The sequence below is a fragment of the Lissotriton vulgaris genome, chromosome 10 (genome assembly GCF_964263255.1).
Source record: "Lissotriton vulgaris chromosome 10, aLisVul1.2, whole genome shotgun sequence".
NCBI lineage: Eukaryota > Metazoa > Chordata > Amphibia > Caudata > Salamandridae > Lissotriton > Lissotriton vulgaris.
In genome coordinates, this window is record NC_141698.1 from 169,882,691 (window position 1) to 169,895,327 (window position 12,637).

At 44.3% G+C, this 12,637-nt stretch overlaps 1 protein-coding gene across 1 annotated transcript in view; it reads right to left on the bottom strand.

Moving 5' to 3' along the window:
• Positions 1–6,231: 6,231 nt before the first annotated feature.
• UMOD (uromodulin) overlaps positions 6,232–12,637 on the bottom strand; it is a 260,131-nt gene continuing 253,725 nt past the window's right edge. Inside the window, exon 17 of the mRNA XM_086939738.1 lies at positions 6,232–6,245. Coding sequence (XP_086795864.1) covers positions 6,232–6,245 — 14 coding nt within the window. The remainder of the gene's footprint in view (positions 6,246–12,637) is intronic.

A 12,637-nucleotide genomic window follows, 5' to 3' on the forward strand; every position in this document is an offset into this window, starting at 1 on the left:
AGCTTTTCCTTGGTAGGAAAGCAAGCTAGGTCTTTGTTGTCCCATAGATAATCCAATTTCAATTTTTTGAGTAGTCCCCGCAACTCCCTTAACCATGGGATGGTATGGAAACGGTCGAATTTGATGACATCCATCAATGCTGCTGCATAGTGGCCTAATTCTGGGGTCACCATAATTCGTCTCCAATATAGGAGAGGCCGAAGCCTCGCTATATCCACAACTGATTTTCTACCCAGATCTAGTTTTAACGGGATTGTTGGTGTGCTCTGAGGGACCATTACGATCCCTCTTAGGAACCTGTTTTCAGCCTGTCCCAGTTCGCTCAAGTTTGAGAAACCCCATAATTCAGAACCATATAAACAAGCCCCCAGGACTTTCATAGAATAAATTTCCATCACACAGTTTACAGGCTTTGTTAGTGAGGTTCGGTGTTTTAAAGAGATGGCACCTGCCAGCTGTCTAAATTTTAGTAGGGTTGTGGTTATGTGGTGTTTCCAGCTCATGTTTTCTTGCAGAGTGATACCTAGGTATGAAAAAGAGTCCACTCTTTCTAGTGGTGTTCCTTTGTATTTTATTACACCCTTGAAAGAGGACTGCTGATTGAGGCACATAAATTTCGTTTTAGTGGTGTTTAGTTCTAGGCCCCTTTCATCACAATATACACCAAAGGCATCAACTACTTTTTGTAACCCACTAGGGGTGCGGGAAAGTAATAATGTATCGTCCGCAAACATGAGGACTGGCACACGAGTGCCGGCTATTACAGGGGCGTCACTGGCAATCTTCTCTAGATGTTTAACAATACCATTTATATAAATAGAGAAGAGGGTTGGCGCTAGGACACACCCTTGCCTCACCCCGCGTTCGACCGGGAAGGGATCAGTTACTTCTCCTTGTTTGCCCCATCGTATCCTAGCAAAATTATTTTCGTGTAGGCGAACAAGGAGTGTGAGCAATTCCTGGTTTAAGCCTGCATCCGCCAAGGTCTGCCAGAGTTTTTCCCTGGGTACCAGGTCGAAAGCGGCTTTTAAATCTACAAAAACTGCATACAATGTCCCCTTCTTCAAGGTGACATTTCTCCAATAAATTGTTAAAAAATGGAGAACTTGGTCGACGCTACTAGTTAGGGGCCTGAACCCAGCTTGGTAAGATGACAAGATGTTATTTTCGTTGATCCATTGCTGCAGTTTATTTTGCACGAGTCGGCCCATTAGCTTTTGAGCTGTATCTATCAGACTAATGGGTCTGTAGTTTTTAGCCAAGGATCGGTCACCTTTTTTATATATGGGAATTATTTCAGCACCCTTCCATGAGGCAGGCACTTTCCCTCCCATAGCCACTGCATTGGCCAACATTGTAAAGTAGCTGCACCAGGACTTCCGGTCAGATAGAAAGATGTCAGCCGGAATTCCATCCATGCCTGGGGCTTTCCCCCCTGCTACACAATCCAGCACAATACTCACATCCCTCTCCACAAAAATTGGTGTTTTGTAGTAAACTAATGGAGGAAGACTGACATTATTAAACATTGGGTTACAGGCATACTGTGGTTGAAAGTATTCTATCCAACTGTTCTTCGCGACATTATTAGCAGGCTGGGGTGCAATACCACCCTTTGCCCATTTTACTGAAGCCCAGAAGCGCTTAGAGTCCTTGGAGGCACATACCTCCTTGAGTTCTTGCCAACAGTCCTCATCCCAACGCTTCTTAGCTAATTTTTGGACCTGTCTATACAGATTTCTCGCCAGCCTTACTGCTTCTGGCCTCCCTGTTCTTAGTTCCCTGCTAAGATTATCTCGTGCTGACCTACAGCTCTTATCATACCACCCTCTAGTTTCTTGTGTTTTCTTCGTTTTATTTGTGGAGGTATTTTTACGAAAGAAGCTTTGGATTACAGAAAAAAGTATCTCATGGGCAGCCATCATATAGTCAATAAAATCAGTCTGTCCATAATGAGACTTAATCTTGGCAACTTCATCCACCACAACTTTCTTTAGAGACTCTATTTTAGCAATATCATCTAGGAGCATACTCCACTTCAAATATCGGGAGTTGTTTGAACTTACTAGGTCCTGCGTAACCATATAATCCTCTCTAGGATGCTCGGGTTTGTCATGGTAGGTATGTAGTGTCAGGCACAATGGATTGTGGTCACTTTCAATCTTATCCTTCACTTCCATATCTACCAATTTATCCCAGGCCCTTACATCCAGGAGTATATAGTCTATCCTGCTGGCCGATCGCCCATTATCAAAGGTATTTTTCCCCATAGAATCTGACACTGCTCGACCATTTACTGCTCTAAGTCCTCTTGAGAGACAAAAACTTTTCAGTTGTATTGCTACCGTGCTCCATTTCCTAATTACAGGGATATCTAGTTGGGGAATTCCCCACTTGGTGTCCTCGTCTTCGGCCAGGATTTTATCCTCCTCACCCAAGGGTTCAAAGGTAGTATTAAAATCCCCGCCTATTATTATATAGGTAGGGTCTGGTAGCTGTTCAATATTGGTCTCGAGGCACATTAGAGTCTCAGATGGTTTACCCCTGGCAACTCCCCTCGAATAGAGATTGAACAGGGCTAACTGTTGGCCATTTTGCCAGGTAATATCAGGTGCCAATATGTCGTTAGATGGTATAGACCTTTGCTTAACCGAACAATTCAAAGTTTGCCGTACCCAAATTAACAGGCCCCCCGAGGGACGTCCCACTCGATTTCTTATTGCCGGGACAAAAAAGTTCAAATACCCTTGCCTGAAAATTGGTGTAAGCAACCAGGTTTCTTGGAACATGATAATATCATATTGGGTAATAAAATCCACCCAGTCTGGAATATTTAGTTTATTAGTAATTCCGGCTATGTTCCATGAGATAATTAATAATTGCGATTTAGCCTTTTGGGGATATATCTGAACATTATCAGGAATATTTAATGTTTCTGCAGGATCTACTCCTAGTATTAAATTTTTACTCAGTGTTGGTGGCATCTCAATTTCCTCCAATGTTCTTTCCTGTTCCACCTGAACTCTATTTTCTTCCTCTGAGAGGGAAGTACGAAGTACATCTGGGGCAAGTGTAGTTTCATCTATCAGGGAATTGTTAACATATTCTTGGACCAACTGCGTATCTAGGGTGGCAGGGGAGACACATGCGAGTCAATCACACTCATTCAAATCAGTTAGCACAGAATATTGGTTATCCAAGTTTAGCCCCCACTCACATACTGGATTGGGCCTAGCCCTTCTATTTCCCACAACTGTCCATTTTGTTCTTAATATGCTCGGTTTGGCTACTAGACCTCTTCTGCTATAGAAGAAGTCCAGTGTCAGTGGAACTATTTCAGCTGTCCTACGTTGTGGGGGGAGAATGTTCCGTAGGACATCAGGCAGGACCTCAGGGCCCCTGAAGTTCAAGACCACACAATCCCCTTGAAATTTCTTCACCTTAGTACCTATCCACCTAACCCTTCTTGCTGTAAGCAGATCGTCAGATAGTTTTTCCTTGCCCCAGGGTGATATATGCATATTACTACTAAGCCACTGGAGAGCCTTGTTTCTTAAGGAATCTGGTGACTCGATCTGTCCAGTTTTCAGCATGGGTGTGTTTGCTAGTACTAAGATAAGAGGCGAGGCTTCAACAATTAGTTCAACTGGGGCAGTTTCTGGGTTTAGAATCTCAGGGATGCTGTTGCCCACTAATTGGGCTGCATCTGGGACTAGGGCCAAGTCAGGGGTATTATCGTTCCTAGGGCTGACTTGTTGGACATGCTCTGATGGAGCTTGTGGGCCAGTGTTCATGTGCACCCGAGTGATTTTCCCGCAGTCTCCATTTGTTCAAATTTGGATGCTACTAGATTTGGTATTTCCCCCACCCCCTCATTGGTTTTCCTTAACAGGGACTCTAGTTTGTTGACCTTATTAGCTAGTTGGTCAACTTTTGATATGAGGGGTTTCATTAATCCTAGTAGTTTGGACTCTAGTGTGCCCATAAGCTTGATTAAGAGGGTGTCCTCCCCTTCTTCGTTTCCATACTCTTCCTCCCTTATCCCGTCCTCTGCCTTTTTCTTCGCTCGTCTAGGTGGGGTTACAAGTTTGTTTTTGCAAGAGCGTAGACCACCTCTTCTAGGTGGCGCCTTGGTGATCCCTTTTTTGGCTCTTGGAGCGGGGACCGGTGTTGGGGGGGTATTGCTCTCTATAACTGACTCCTCAATTGTTGCAGATTTGTCTTGGTCTTCTAAATTAATCAGATCTGTAAAGGGGTCAAGTCGTTGGTCCATTGAGGCCATTGAAACACTAATTGCAGAGTGCTCATCTAGGTCTTCAATAGGGTCGGTGACAATGAGATCATCAGCGACAGACTGAGACACCCCTGATTGATTAATTTGAGCACAAGGTGGCGAGTCTCCCATGCCCAGGGAGGTCCTCCGATTGTTATTAATTTTTGTCACTACCTGGACCAGGTAATTGTGCATTGTATTGGCCGGGGTGACAGGCGTTTTTTGTTTTGACATATTGAACAAACAATTATTAGCAGCAAGACCCTAGAAATATGCGTCAATGATAGTCCAATTACACTGTAGATATTAAAGTGTTTTACCTTGCCACAGTTCGGTTTAGTGGGTGGAAGTTAGAGGGTTGGCCCAGTCCAGTCTATCACTGTCTAGAACGGGCTAAAACGGGCCCGCCCTTGGCCCGGGCTTCGCCCGGCGTCCCGCCCGGCGTCCCGCGAGACGGGGGTGTCGCGCAATTTGTACGCCTCCTGGCGCGTGGATGGCGCGGCGTGCGCCGCTAGGCTGATGGGAGTTGTAGTTTTTACTATCCTCCTCGGACCGCGCTCCGCTCGCCTGCAGGACTCAGATGGTGCCAGAGCCGGGCAGCGGGAGGCGGGAAGAGGGCTGGCAGGGTTTGCTGAAATCCAAGGTTTTACTCCTGCAAAAGAGCACGAAACAGGTAGGCGGCAGAGATTTCCGCTTTCAAGGGATTCCCCTTGGTGGAGTAACTATAACAGGTAGCGAAGGTACATCCAATTGAGGGATTTTTAGGGAACCAAAATCAATCTGGGTAGTCTTGCTTCTATGTGGTCCACTCCTCCTCTTTCTCCTTTTTTTTGGGGGGGGCCATGTAGTCGGGAACATTTAGTGTTTTTAATGTTTTTTCTTTGAACAGTTTCCACTATTGTTAAAGGTGTATCTACTAGAACTTCCACTTCTTGTGTTGAGTTACAGAAAGAAGCAGAAACATTTAAATTCAGTTCACTGTTTGTAGTGAGTGGGGAAGTTATATCTTGTAGAAGTAGTGGAATACCGGCATTGCTAGATACATCAAATCCCTCTCGTTGAGTGTGATTCATAGTGGAAGGTTTGGAACTTTATTTATCATGGACACACAAACCTGTTTATAGATGTTATCTCACATGTTTTGGATTAAGCACTGTGCACTTTTTGGTTTGCTTCAGTACCCTTTTGCCTTGGTGATCATGTTTCACCACAGTCTACTGCTAGTTTTATTGCAGACAATAGCTGATGTGTGTGGAAGCATGAGGGTCGGGTGTCGGGTGCTGTCAGTTTGGGGTGGTGAGCAATGAGTGTTGGAGAGTGTATGAGATCTTGCAGGTGGCGCAGGAGAACTCTTGAGAACTTCCTTCTAATAGGAGTCCGGAATCTTCTTCCAGCAGGGCCTTCTTCTTCAGGTAGAGTCTTCCTAGTCCTGGAATATTCTGAGAAGGTGGTGATGGGGATGGCAGGTTTATCCTGTGCACCAGCCAGTAACTGGCCACTCAATCCTAACTATTATCTTGCAGACCTTCCACCTTCTTTTGCAGCATTTTTTGCCTTACTATAAAATCAATCTGAAGCCCCTTTTTCCGGATGCAAAACCCAGCTACAACCAAGCAAGCCTGCCTTTAGCTCCTTAGCTGCCGCCCTGTTTAAATGAGCTCTCCCTTGATAGAGCAGAGATTTCACTTAACATATTTATGACAAAAGAAAAGATTGTGACAACATTTACGCTGATAATGACAAACATGTGCTCAGATTTTCCTCGTTTTTAAAACTTGATACCAAAGTTTAATTGATACACTGCATCTTAATAGCATGCAGATAGGAGGATAGTTTTATGTTATATTTTATGTTTCACCATAATAGATGTGATTATTAACAGATATTGAACAGTTTGAGATGCGTAATACAAAAAGTTACATGTGAAAAATAAGATATACTAAACCATTGTTTCATTGTTAAAACTTGTGCACTGAAAATGACAAAAGAAAATTAGGTGCTACACGAGATGTGTTAAAGGTGTATTCAAAAGAAACTTCCTCTGACATAACTTTTATTTATGTCTTTGCCTTACTATGCAGAGACTCACACACACCCTCACCCACCTACACACCCACTCAGGCACCCATACAGGTATGCAGACAACCAATCAATAACCCATATAGACACTCATGTAGCTACTCACAACCCATGCAGCCACTTACACACCAAGTGATTTACTGATACAGACATTCACACAGATTAGTCAGTCACCCATACATTCCCTGCAAAACATATAATCACTCACTTACACAGTCAGTCACACAATCACTGAATCATCCATACAGACACTCATACACTCATTCATTCTTCAATACACCTTGGCGTACACATATAGAACATTTTTAAACTTTTTAAGAAAGACTCACACTCACTGGGTAATGTCATCAGTGATGTTGCTGACTATGTCATGAGTGATGTAATATGTGATATCATCAACAGTGCATTGTGGGTATGAGTTATAGTTAGCTCACCTAACTATAACGCCTGAATTTCTATGGTTTTGTACGAGTGAAATGACAGCCTGAATATGACGTCTCTGAAACCTGTGTTTTTTTCAGTGAATTTCTGAGATTTTTTAAATACTAATTTTTAACTATAACATCCCTGAAATCTGTGTTTTTTTCAGTGAAATTCTAAGATTTTTTAAATGCTAATTTCTAACTATAACTGCCCTTAAACCTGTGTTTATTCAGTGAATTTCTAAGGTTTTTAAAATGCTAATTCCTAACTATAATGTACCTGTAAAGAGATAAGAGAAGTGTAGAAAGAGTAAGAGAGATACAAAAAGAGGCAAGAGATGTGCAAAAAGAGGAAGAAAGAGGCACACACAGAAGCAAGGAAGGTGCAGAAAGAAGTAAGAGAAGAGAGGTGCAGAACGAAGCAAGAGAGGTTCAGAAACAAGCAAAAGAGGTGCATAAAGAAGAAGAAAGGTGCTGAAAGAGGAAGAAAGGTACATAAAGAGGATGAAAGGTGCAGAACAAAGCAAAAGAAGTATAGAAAGAAGCAAGTGAGGTGCGGAAAGAGGCAAGAGAGGTACAGAAAGAGGCGACTGGGATGCAGAAAGAGACAAGAGAGTTGCAGAAAGAGGCAAGAGAGGTGCAGAAAGAGGCAATTGGGGTGCCAAAAGAGGAAGAATGGTACAGAAAGAGGAAGAAAGGTACAGAAAGAGGAGAAAAGGTGCAGCAAGAAGCAAGAAAATTGCAGAAAGAAGCCAGATTGTTGTAGAAAGAAAAGAGTGAGGTGCAGAAAGAAGAGCGTATGGTGCAGAAAGAGGCAAGTGAGATGCAGAAAGAGGCAACAGAGGTACATAAAGAAGAAGAATGGTGCTGAAAGCGGAAGAAATGTGCAGAAAGAGGCAAAAGAGGTGCAGAAAGAAGCAAGAGAGGTACAGAAAGAGGAAGATAGATGCAGAAAGAGGAAGAAAGGTACAGAAAGAAGCAAGAGAGGTAAAGAAAGAGGCAAGAGGAGTGTAGAAAGAAGCAAGAGATATGCAGGAAGAAGAGAGTGAGGTACAGAAAGAAGCAAGAGAGGTGTAAAGAAGCAAGAGAGGTGCAGAAAGAAGCAAGAGAGGTGCAGAAAGAGGAAGAAAAGTGGAGAAAGAGGCAAGAAAAGGGCACAAAGAGGCAAGAGAGGTACAGAAGAAAGAAGCAAGAGAGGTGCTGAAAGAGATGTGCTAAAAGAGGGAAGAAAAGTGCAGAACGAGGAAGAAAGATGCAGAAAGAAGCAAGAGAAGTGCAGAAAGAGGGAAGAGAAGTGCTGAAAGAGGAAGACAGGTGCAGAAAGAAGCAAGAGAAATGCAGAAAGAAAAAAGAGAGATGCAGAAAGAAGCAAGAGATGTTTGCACACCATTAGTGCAAATTTAACACCCAGCTTTGCAAAGGGCCTTCCACCACTCTGTAACATGTGTTGCTGCATTTTTGGTAACGTTTGAGCCGTTTGAGCTAGAAACAAGGGTTTTTTGTACAAATCTGCAGATTATGCAGCAGATGATGGATTATGTCAAAAATGCGGGAAATTTATAACTATGCAAAAAGTGGCAAGGCCGAACAGTCGCATAATTCCAGTGGCCTTGCTCATACCTCTAACTAGGTCCAGAAGTGCTCCAGTGTGGTTGCATCTTTTTTTGTGTCTCGTTGAGTTTATAGTTTAGCTTCTATAGAAATGAGGAAGACTAAACCTCGACCCCCCCCCCCCACACTACATTTTTCAATCTGAACAGGCAGTTCAAGCCGGGCTGGTCCATTGGGGAGAAGGGGTATGACTGAATTGCAAATGGCTTGGTCTAAACTGGAATGGCTTGGCAGGAAAACCAATTGATTTAACCTATATCTGTGACTGGGGTGAATGTTTGATTTGTTCAGCATTCCGTCCTTCATTTGTTCTTTTTGCATTTGTCACCCTAAGTATGAAGGTCATGCCCAGATATGGGTCTCATACTCGCTACACCACCAGATTCAAGTGAGTCTGGCTGATGAGGGGTGATGCCCAGAAACCGGTCCTGGGATTCTTGTTTCTGCTTCAGGAGGGCCGGGTCTGGCAGTGCGGGCAAGGCTGTTGACATGGGAAGCTGGGTCAAGACTTATCTGCATGTGGCTGGGTCTAGACTGGAATGGCGTGTAGTGCAAAGAAACAATGGATTTAACCCAGATCTTTGACTGGGGGTGAATGTTTGATTTGTTCAGCATTCCACCCATCATCTGTTCTTTTTGAACTTACACTTTGGATCTCCAAGGCATTGGACTCTCTGATTCCCATTGTTTCTAGTAAAGTAAGCGCTAGAGAGTCGAGTCCCTGGTATGATAGTGCGCTACGCGCCTTGAAGGGTATGTGTAGACGGGCGGAAAGAGCGTGGCGGAAGTCTTATGGGGCTGATTTGAAAGCCGCATATGTTGCTTCCGTCAAAACTTACCATTGTGCTATTTGTAGAGCTCGTGCGGCATTCCATGCCTCGGAATTCCGCAACAGCTCAAACCCGTCCAAGACCATATTCAAGGCCGTTAAAGATCGTTTAGCGAAAAGGACTTCCTTTGTGGCAGTGGGGTCCATTTCCCACTGTGAATCCTTGGCTTCTTTTTTCTTGGAGAAGGTCCAGGCTATCTACCGGGCCTTCCCCAGTACGGGGACTGTCTTGGGAGTCCTAGATGGGGTTCAAGACCACTCTACCCTGCACTCTTTTCCCCCACTACTCTTGGAGGGGTTTAATAAATTTGCTTCACAGATTAAATCTAGCTCTCCGTCGGATCCTGTAAGACCCGCTCTTTTCAGAGAACAGTCCTTTCTGGGGCGCTCTGCAGTGTGTTCCCTAGTTAATCTCTCACTGGACTCAGGTGTGGTTCCAACTAAATGGAAGCAGGCGGTGGTTTCTCCAATCATTAAGAAGCCTTCGTAGGACCCCTCGAAACCTGAAAGCTATCGCCCCATTTCATTGCTACCCTGGCCGGCGAAGATTGCGGAGGCTCATGTCAACCTGGCCTTGTCAGAACATCTTGCCCGGACCAATGCCTCAGACCCCATGCAGAATGGCTTTTGTGCTGGGCACAGCACGGAAACGGCCCTTCTTGCTATGGTAGAGCACCTACGAGCGGTGCTGGATGCTGGTCAAACGGCGGCGCTGGTTTTATTAGACCTCAGCGCCGCCTTTGACACTGTTTCCCACAGCATTCTGTTGCACCGGCTAGAGGAGATTGGTGTTGGGGGACAGGCTCTACAGTGGTTCCGCTCCTTCCTCGACAATCGTTCCTTCTGTGTGGCTATCCCTCACTTCAAGTCCAAATTCCAGCCTCTGGCCATGGGGGTTCCACAGGGATCCTCGCTGAGCCCCACGTTATTCAATCTGTACGTGAGACCGCTGGCTGAGGTCGCTAGGCAGTGGGGCCTGACTTTGGTCTCATATGCCGATGACAATCAGCTGGCGGTTACTCTCAGCGGGGATGCGGAACAAGACGCCCCCAGGTTTCAGAATGGACTGAAGGCGGTGGCCAACTGGCTGACGGCAAACTGTCTCCAGCTTAATGCCACCAAGACAGAGATTATGATTGTCGATAAGAGAGTAGAGCTCTGGGGTGACAGGTGGTGGCCTTCAGAACTGGGACCAACTCCGACTCCGGTCTCGGAACTAAGAAACCTGGGAGTCTGGCTGGATGCTGGCCTCACCTTCGTCGGCCATACCAAGAAAATGGCAGCCTGCTGTTTTGGCGTTCTTTGGGGTTTAAGATCCGTTCTTAAATTTTTTGATGCCCCAACTAGGCAGCTGGTGATTCAGGCTACAGTTATTTCTCACCTGGATTACGCCAGCTCCCTCCTGGTGGGGGCCAATCAGGCAGAAATTACCCGCCTACAGCGAGTACAAAATGCCGCAGCCAGAGCGATAGTCGGCCTGCCTAGATTCTGTCCTGTTTCCAATGTCCTTCGCTCCTTGCATTGGCTACCAGTGAGGAAGAGAATCCATTTTAAGGTCCTTTGTTTGACTTTTAAAATTTTGAAGGGCATAGGTCCCCAGATTTTGTCCAATTTTCTGTCCTTTTATGTTCCGACACGCGCTCTGCGTTCCTTGGGCCAGGCTCTCGCCGTGGTCCCTCGATTCAGGCTCTGTCGTGCCGGTGGACGCTCCTTCTGTGTCAAAGCTGCAACTATCTGGAACTCCTTCCCGGTGGAAATTCGTCTGCTGGAGGATCTTATGCTTTTTCGGAAAACCATTAAAACATTTTTGTTTTAGTCTCTCCTTTTAGCTGTCCCTATTCTGTTTTGGCTTCGAGTTGTGCTATGTTCTACCTTGTTAGGGCGCCAGGACGCTCCTTTGCTGGAGCAGCTGTGCGCACAATAAATACCTATAACATAACATAACATAACATAACACTTTAGGCACCACACACAGTGGACTTACTGGGAAGTTAAAAAAGCCAAATAGGGAATTTCAGTGTACAGCACATTTTAGACAGGAATTACAGACATTTTAATTCTGTTTATCAGTGCTGCACAGAGTTCTAAAGCCTGTAAAAATAGGGTGATTTCTATCAAGAATACCATCCCAGGTCTATGTTTTTAATATACTCTCTGAACTCTCTGAAATTCCAGAGGCAGTAGGCAGTAGGGAAGGTGAAGTTTAGTAGATTACCATAGATGGGGTCCAGGGAATGACACGTGGATTCACAGTTGATGCCTTTTGGCACTCCTGAGATTAATGTGTTGGCAGGATGACTAGTGTCTTCTTAGTAATGTGTTTTCCTTTGGAGTAACCACAGTTCTTAACGTCAGTTCAGCATTCTGGTGTTTTGTTGCAGATTATGCTCAGAGACCACAATTTGACATTCAGTAGAATACAGTATGGACCAGAATGTTGAGAAATCTGCTAACATCTATTTTATTTATGTTCTATGCTTTCCAATGTGACTGCCACTGATAATTTGATTGCAGTGAAGTTCAATAGAATTGCTTTGGTTGTAATGTCAGTCATGTTCAGCTGTTCTTGAATTGTGATCCCCTCCTTTGTTTGTTAGAGAGTGCCTCTGGGAAAAAAGTTGTTGTTGTTTCTGATGAGATATGAGGTGATAATTTGGGGCAGAGAGTCAAACATGGCCATAGAAATCCCTGAAACAGGAGTGTGTCCCTCTCGGGTGTTTTCCTCACAATGAACACCAATGTGGGCAGACAGGAATTGACAAGGACACCTTACTCCTGGGGGACATAAGGAAGGGTAGCCAGTCCTAAGTTCTAAAATTGCAGATCAGTGTTCAAATGGGATTGTAATAGGGAATATTGAAGGAAGAATTCCAAACTGTCACAATACTCTGACCAGACTATCAAGAGACAAAATATTAAAGAGATAAGTTCACAGAGAAAGGTATAGATTTAAACTTCTTAACTCCACATCTACATACCGTGAAGATGTATGTATCACCAAGATATGTATATGTGTGAATTAGGTATGGAAAATATATACAAATGTACCTTTCAATAGTTTGTACTTTGATATTCTGATCATGATATTCTGACCCTATAATATTCAGCCTTTGATATTCCTGACCTGCACCCAAAGAAGTCTATTTGATGTGATAAAAGGTACAGGATTGCAGAGAAGTTAAAAGGAACATTAGGACTCCTGTGGAATATCAAGCACATAAGCACTCTGACAGTACCCCACTCATACAAGGTCCACCAAACAGCTAGGGTTCACATATCTGTTGTGGCAGTTTTATATACTTTGTGTCCATGGGACCCAGAAGTGAATCAGCAGTAAATAGATTAGAGACATCCGCTTTTCCGTCACTCTCATGCAACCCACCTCAGCGATAAAGCAGAGACTCAGGTTTTCTTATTGTCCAT